General features: G+C 35.4%; 1 protein-coding gene across 1 annotated transcript; it reads right to left on the bottom strand.

Annotated features, from left to right (window-relative positions):
- Window positions 1-2,120: 2,120 nt before the first annotated feature.
- On the bottom strand, window positions 2,121-7,109 carry LOC130717261 (calcium uptake protein, mitochondrial-like). Its single transcript, XM_057567427.1, has 7 exons — window positions 6,602-7,109; window positions 6,347-6,414; window positions 5,244-5,467; window positions 4,831-4,914; window positions 4,459-4,672; window positions 3,279-3,575; window positions 2,121-2,846 (listed from the first exon to the last, which is right to left on the bottom strand). The coding sequence occupies exons 1-7, from the start codon at window positions 6,948-6,950 to the stop codon at window positions 2,634-2,636; spliced, it is 1,449 nt and encodes a 482-aa protein (XP_057423410.1). The 5' UTR covers window positions 6,951-7,109; the 3' UTR covers window positions 2,121-2,633.
- Between the last annotated feature and the right edge of the window lie 526 nt (window positions 7,110-7,635).

Genomic DNA, 7,635 nt, shown 5'->3' with positions numbered 1-7,635 from the left:
TACAACACAAAAGGCAGTCGAGTGGGGTGGCTGGCTGGCTGGCTGGGGTTGACAACTTGACATGATTTATATTTGAGTAAAGTACACTCACCCCCTTAGGTTTGTTAGAATTACACTCCACCCCATTCTTATCTAAAATCTACATCCCACCCCATTTTATATAGAGGCAAATTTAGTGACGAAAAATATTTTTCATTAATAATTAGTTATTATTTAAATTGTTAATCAATAATTTAAAAAAAAATCAATATAATCCAATAAATTTAAAAATGAAAACATCACAATCCTCCTCATTCTCTCAATCGCGTTTTTCCTCCGTAAATTCATAATGCAAATTATGCAATAGCACACCTGCCCGATTTACAAACCATATCTCGAACATAGTGAAACATGCTTGTGTTTTCATATTTGGTAATAATTCAATTTTAATCAAAATAATCTCTTTATACCTCCAATTTTCAAAATTGGGTTGTAGGCCAAAAAAGCAACACAAATGGGTGAAGAAAATAGAGAAACAAAATTATGAAAATATGAAGTGGATCTGAGGTTATTAGAGCCCAACGAGGCGGTGGAGCATCGTTTTTAACAAAATCCAACAATATCTAAGACCAACAGAGCGTTCGCTCACAACTTAAAGGGGTGAAATTCACAAGAAGTAGTTGAACAAGTGGCTTTAGGGATGTGCGATTCACGTTCTGGGGTTCAGGTCGCAACAAAACTTTGAGGCATGGAGGTGTCATGGGGTTTCACATTGTGGGACAGTGGAGCCGTGTTAAAGGGAGTAAAGGCTTGATGGTGGCCGTTTGTGGTGAGAAATATGATTTGGAGATAGATGAGACGTGGACTTAACAGACAGAGTGGATGGTTTTTTTAAATTTAATTCAGTAAAATTATTTTCATAAATTAATGTATGATAGTGTATATGCATTAAATTTATTTAAATTTTTACTAATTAGTAATTAGTTTTTAGTAGTGAGGAATTTGTTTTCGTCACTAAAATTTGCCTTTATAAAAAATGGGGTGGAGTGTAGATTTTTAAAAAGAATGGGGTGGAGTGTCATTCTTACAAATCTTGAGGGGGTGAGTGTATTTTACTCTTTATATTTTAAGAGAAATGTTAATAACACTCGTTTCGTTTTGATACTCTCTTTTTTAAAACACTTTTATTAATAGATTGAATTTCATGTGAGATTAACTAAAAATATGAATTCGGCTCCCATTTAGTATGACTCGCATGAATTTTAACTATAATGAGAGTGTTAGATAGAAGAGGTTAAAGACAGGTTTTTATAGTTCTCATTTATTTATTAATTTATTTTTTTTCCATTAAAAGGGGAGGAAATACGTAGGTTTGGCCCCACATCTTGATGAATATTCGGGGAGGGAAGAAGAAGGTTCTTTTTTCATTTCCCTCCATTGTTGAACGTTGATTATGTATTATGCTTGATTTTACACACGTGGGCTTTTTGTTCTTTTTTGTCTGTCTTTTGCTCGTTCCTTTTTACCTTTGCCATACAGATAATAATTCAACCTTTCTTTCCATTGACCTTGTACAGTTGTACGGCTATTGTATTTGTTCTACAAGTTGTGGCCGGAGGCTATGGTTTTTTAATGGTCTCTCTATTAAAATATATTTCTTAACCCTAAGTTTTGTCATAAACTTCTATCCAAGTTTTCCATACATAATTGTAAACTTACCTAGACTTCCTTAATAGATTTATATAAATCTGATGTTCATTGACGGATGTCGTCACTCTTTCAACAAAGGATTGCATGTCACTTTCCAACAAATATTTTACCCGAAATTTAAACTTATGCTCTCATCATTACGGTGTCTAATTTACTTACTAGTTACTACTAGACCAACACTTTCTTGATAAAATACAAAATAAAATGTGCCTAAATAACACCTTGTTTTCATAGTTCTAATATTTAGATAATTATGAGAAACTCACTGAGCTAAATATTTATTTAAAATGTGCCTAAAAATAGGGCCATTTAATACGAGTGTTTTGTGCTTCATGGATACTTTAATTCGCATTTTTAAATTAGGTGTTGCATTGATAAATAAATACTGTAAATAAGCTGCTTATAAAAAAAAAACTGTAAATCAGCTACCGTTGAGATCCTTCAAATGCAAATTTCATTGAACGTCGCTGAGTAGTAATTACAAAGCTACGGTTACAGTCACTATCTACATGTCAATAGTTACAGGTACCAGACATGTCAACCAATAAAGCCAAGGGGACCCCTCAAGGACACATTGATTTTACAACATACCTGTTTGCTATTTTTAAGCTGTCAGAAAGTGTGGATTAAATGCATGTTTTGAAACTTCTTCAAAAAATCACGATGAAGCCAAAATCATTGTGGACAAGAAGCAATTTGTGTACTTCATGATTTTGGCTTCACCTTAGTTTTCAAAGGAGTTTTCAAACATGCACTACTTTTTGTTTCTGCCTATTGGCAAACTAAGATGATACCAAAAGGGCTTCTGTTAGATACAAGAAACAAGTTATACAGAAACCTCTTCTGTTAGATACACTACCTTTCCTTTACCTTTTCCTTTATGATTTCTCCCTTCTAATTTAGGGTTCCTATTCACTGTAAATTCTGGTTGAAAATGGTTGTGATCAGGGAAACCGCAAAGATGAGATGTTATCCGTGCAGTTCCAGCAGCAGGACAAGAAACCTGGGATTCCTGTCTCCACAGGTTGTACAATGTCCCTTTCTCGCTTGTGTAGCACTCTCACAAACTCATCAGAACTTAGGTTCCCATCCCAGTTTGTGTCAAACAAATGGAAAACAATCTCAACCACATCGTCTGAGAGAGATATGCCACAAACCTGAAATTGAAACAAATTAACAAACAAACTATGAATTTGCTGTCCTGGCCAATCATATATCATCTAAAATTAAATTAAAAAATGAAGGAAAAGAAAACAGAAAAACCGTAACTACACAGATGTTTATAACATTGATTAAATTCAATAAGACCCATTTCTCCAGAAGAACATTCCTACTCAATGAATGAACCCATGTTGTATGAATAGACTAACAATCTTTTAGTGAGAAAATAGTATAAAATGTTGAGTGGAATGGTCAAACACGCAAGAAATTCAATTTTCAAATCCCATTCCCACCACTATAAGCAGTAAAGTGAAAACTTTATATCAGAGTGCACAATTGATGCAAAACCTCTACCATCATAAAAATGTAGTAACTACCCCCTAACCATCACTATTAAGTTAAGCAAGAAATCAAGATAAATGCCATACATGTGATGCTGCTCTTTGAAAATCATCTCTCGTTAACAGGCCATTTAATTTTCCAAAACTGAAAAGGGCCAATGACAGTGGAAATAACTTCTTTCGTAGCTCTGCAAAGCTTTTGAAGTCCTCAAATGTGATGCGTACATCCTTAAAGAGTGGATCATTGCCCAACTCATCAACCCGTTCAAGCAACTTGCCTATATGACTCATGTCCGCAGAAGCAACCATGGAAAGTGCAAAGTCCTTGGCTGATATGGTTTTGCGAGCTTTGTAGTCATAATGAGCAAACTCCAACCTCAGAATCTACATAAATTAATGCAATTAGTCATACATTATCACTTCTGAGGTCATCATAGAAAATGAAGCACCTAGTAAATTGAAAAGAATAATCTTATGCATGTAAAATTTAAAGTAGGAAATAACCCATAGAATTAGTGCATTTAGAAGTATAAGTTTCAAGTTGTCCAGTAAAATCAGAACATGCGCTAAGTATCAAGATGACTGCAAATCATTTTGATTATCCTCGTCCTAGATTATCCCTTCAAAAGATCAAAATATATCTAAAAGATAAGCATGTCAAACCCACAAGTGTGACAACAGTACCTGAAAAACATAGCTCCAGAGAACTAATCCGGATGCTTCCTTTTAGTAATTCATAATTTAATGTGATTAAGGAACTTAAATTTGGTTGAGCATTAAAAGGTCTTACTCCATAGAACTATCTCAGATTATATACAAAATCAAATACAGTCTTTCTCAGTTATAATGCTACTATAACAACTACAAGTCTACAACAGTACAACCACATTATTGATATTTCAAACATAAAAGATGTAGAAGTATAAAGGCACTTTTATATACGCTTATTTATGCAAAATATCAAAAATACTCGTACAACTCATAGTCTTCATTGTTCAAACTGTTACTGTTTCTGCAGCACATGTATCCCCACTCATCATATCAGTCCCCACACATTTTACTTTTGGATAAAAGAAGGAATTCATTAAGATGATGACAAGAGCTGACAGTGTATTAGGATGAAAAAGAATCATCCCTAACTTAGGAGCAAGCCACCAGAAATATAATAAAGAGGAAAAATCAGTCGAGCAAACTAAACTGCCTAGAAAATAAAAACAATTCAACCCTGCAATGGAATATGGTGAGATCAAAACAACTACAAACTTACTTCATCATGCAAGTCTCTCAAAAATTGAACAAACTTGTCATGCTGGAGGCATCCCTTTCCATCTTTACCGAAAAAATATTCCAACAGTCCTCCATTTTCCACAGAATCATTCACCTTCAGGCCAGTTCTCAGTCCATCCCTATGTTCAACACCTTGCCGATGATGAGATCGCATCAATGCCATCACTTTCTTGAATTCTTCCTTACTTATCTCCCTGTAAATGAGGAAAGCTGATTAACTTCATCAGGCTGGAGGGGGGGAGGGGAGGGGGGCTAAGGGAAGAACAAGCTCAGGCAGGACTGCAAATCCAATTTATAATCTACCTAGAATTGCAAAGCAACATTTTGTACACTTTCAAAGAAGTAGACTCACCCATTATTGTCCACATCAAACATTTTAAATGCCACAGAAAAGCTTGATTCAGGGATACTGAGTAATGTCACAAAAAAGATATACCTGCTCCAAAGAAAAATAAGGGCATTATGGACACGAAAATTGATTATGAAGAGATAAAATAGAGGAGAAAGTGGAAAGGAGAACAAAATTAGCCCATAAGCGTTAGTTAAAGTGGCAGCAAGCCCCTTCAAGGATTGCTTAATCCTAAAATTGGATCCTAGTTAGGCTGTTTTGCGTCCACTTTCTCCAACCCCCTCCCAAAGAGAGAGAGAGAGAGAGAGAGAGAGAGACAAAATTAAACTGGACAGAATAAATAGCTACACACCCCACTTCCCTATCAAAAAAGTCTTAACAGATAACAAAATAATTAGAGAGTACAGACAACTCACTCTTTGAAAGATATAAGCTCATCACCGTTTACATCAAAAAGCATAAAAAATTCTGAACGTGGACAGCGTAGATGACCGGGACTTCTTTCTCCTCTCAAGTTTCCATCTCTAACATGGTGGGATTCAGATGGAGGGAAAACAGGAATCACTGCCCGCATTAGGTCTGCTGGTATCATGAGTAGTTCTCCATCTGAAGTACGACACGATGCAAAGTATTCAAAAACCTAGATGGAAAGAGCAGACATTGTCAATGTACAAATCACTCTTCACAAAAGGAACATAGAAAAAGACCAGTCCATTGGTCAAGTAAACTTAAACAACCCAATGTAACCCCAAGTTTATGTTTCAAGTTTTTCTCTTAATCAAAAGGCCATCAGAGAGCTCTGATATAGAAAATGGGAGAAGAATCACACAATCTGGCGCAACTTCCCTTCAGATAAAAACATAGATAAAAATAGGGGGGCGGGGGGGGGGGAGCGGATCAGGAATCAGGATCCTCTCACATGGAAACTTAGATCTCTCTCTTTCTTCGAGTTAAGAAATAGTTGTCATTCCTGAGGGGCGTTCAGATTCGTAATATTCGTCATCTTTTAACCAAACTTTTACTATAAATCGAGCGATTTGTGAAAATCAGAGTAAGAGTAGTAGTGACATTCATTGATGTACAGATACAATAATATATAGAGGGGTTAAAGCTGTGAGATCTTTAACTAACACTGACAACCACAAACAGCTCTAACTGTATACTAACTAACTGAAGCAAAGCTAGAATAGGAAAGTGATCCTATACAAGAAAGTTGTACACTAGTGACTAGACTGTATATTAAGCTAGGATGAGAACAAACCTATATTGAAATCATGAGAAAAGATGAAACTAACCACTTAAACTGTTGACTACTCAAAGGATCACCAATGACATTAATTAAACTTAGTTTAAGATAGATTAAGTATGGCTAATTACATGAATTGAACTCAATGCATTTTGTGTCATAAATCAATTACTACATATTTGTTAGATCAACTCCATCATCATATCATATCATATCATATCCTATACATTAATCAAGCTGATGATAAATAATTAAATACACATTGTAAAACACCTTTTCTGGAGGACTTCGCAACCGTATTCGCTTCTCATAGTTGAAAAATATTTTTCTCCTATACGCATCTGCAGCACCCAAAACAAATCAAAACGCTTTGTCACCAAAACTGGCATTACCCATCAAATTAAATAATTTACTAACATTACTAATAACTAACATTTATCTATAAAAAAAACCATCAAATCAAATCAACTTTAAATAATAATAATAATAATTGTAACGTTTGTGGGCCATGAAATGAGAGAAACGTGCCTCCGAAGAGCAAGGTACCGGTGCTTTCGGGAAGGGAGAATTTTCTGAAGAACGCGGCGGAAGAAGAACGACGTCGGTTTTGGCCATCAGAAGTCAGTGCTGACCAGTCAACGAAAGAAGACAGTGAGGGTTTGACGGAAGCAGAGTCAAACTCGGAGTACAGAAGAAGCCCTAGACTCGTGCCTGCTATAATTACCGAAACCAGCTTCCGACCGAACGCGGTGGTGGTCGGAGCGGCGGAAGAAGAAGAGGAGGAGGAGGTTGAAGAGTGGCGGATCGAGAAGCGTTGGAGTGGAAAATGTTGGGTGAAGTGTGAGGATCTTCTACTAAGAGTGGAAAAGGAAGGCATGGTGATGTTGATGATTGATGGATGGCGTGTTTGTTTGGGACTCGGGTAGTTTCTTTCTTTCTTTCACCTATCCAGAGAGTCAAGGCATTGGATTGGATAGGTGACTCCACATTTTCTTTTCTTTTCTTTCTTTTTTGAGGTAGGAGACAGTACAGTTACATCAAATACTACTATATATAAGTAATAAATACATTTATATGAAATTTTAACAGAATAAGATAGGGTTTGTTTTGTCTAATCACTTATTCTTAAAAAGTTGTTTTGGTATGCTCTCTTTTTTTGTTACTGTTTTGTTATGCTTTTTAGTAAAAACTAAAAAGCAAGATTTGAAAAAAAAAACAAAATAGACAATTATCTCTTCAAGATGTATATAGTTTTTTTTATCACTCAATTTCCCCTCAAAAAACTCTTGAGTTAGATTTGAAGATAACAATGAAAATGTTATAACTATAACATCTAGACAAGCATTTGAGTAATGTGTTTTGAAATTTCAGGAGCTATATTTCTAAAAAAACTAAGTCGTTAAGATTATGCTACATCGTGTTACTCTAAAGCTTACACCGTCTAATATCTCGTGTAAAGAATTTGACCAAATGAAGCCTGATCATATAACTCTCAAGTGAAGACATCGTCTTATACTAGAAGCTCACATCGTCTGATCAAATGGAGCTTGATCCTCTTGCTC

This window comes from Lotus japonicus, chromosome 5 (genome assembly GCF_012489685.1).
Source record: "Lotus japonicus ecotype B-129 chromosome 5, LjGifu_v1.2".
In the NCBI taxonomy this organism is placed as follows: Eukaryota; Viridiplantae; Streptophyta; class Magnoliopsida; order Fabales; family Fabaceae; genus Lotus; species Lotus japonicus.
This window is presented reverse-complemented; position numbering and strand designations above follow the sequence as displayed.

Bases quoted from the DNA above. Each gene is read 5' to 3' on its own strand.
- LOC130717261 (XM_057567427.1), bottom strand. From the start codon at position 6,950: ATGCCTTCCTTTTCCACTCTTAGTAGAAGATCCTCACACTTCACCCAA. The intron at 6,415-6,601 runs GCACGTTTCTCT...TGGGTGCTGCAG, and splicing joins CGGTACCTTGCTCTTCGGAG to ATGCGTATAGGAGAAAAATA. The intron at 4,915-5,243 runs GTGAGTTGTCTG...TCTTTGGAGCAG, and splicing joins GAGCTTATATCTTTCAAAGA to GTATATCTTTTTTGTGACAT.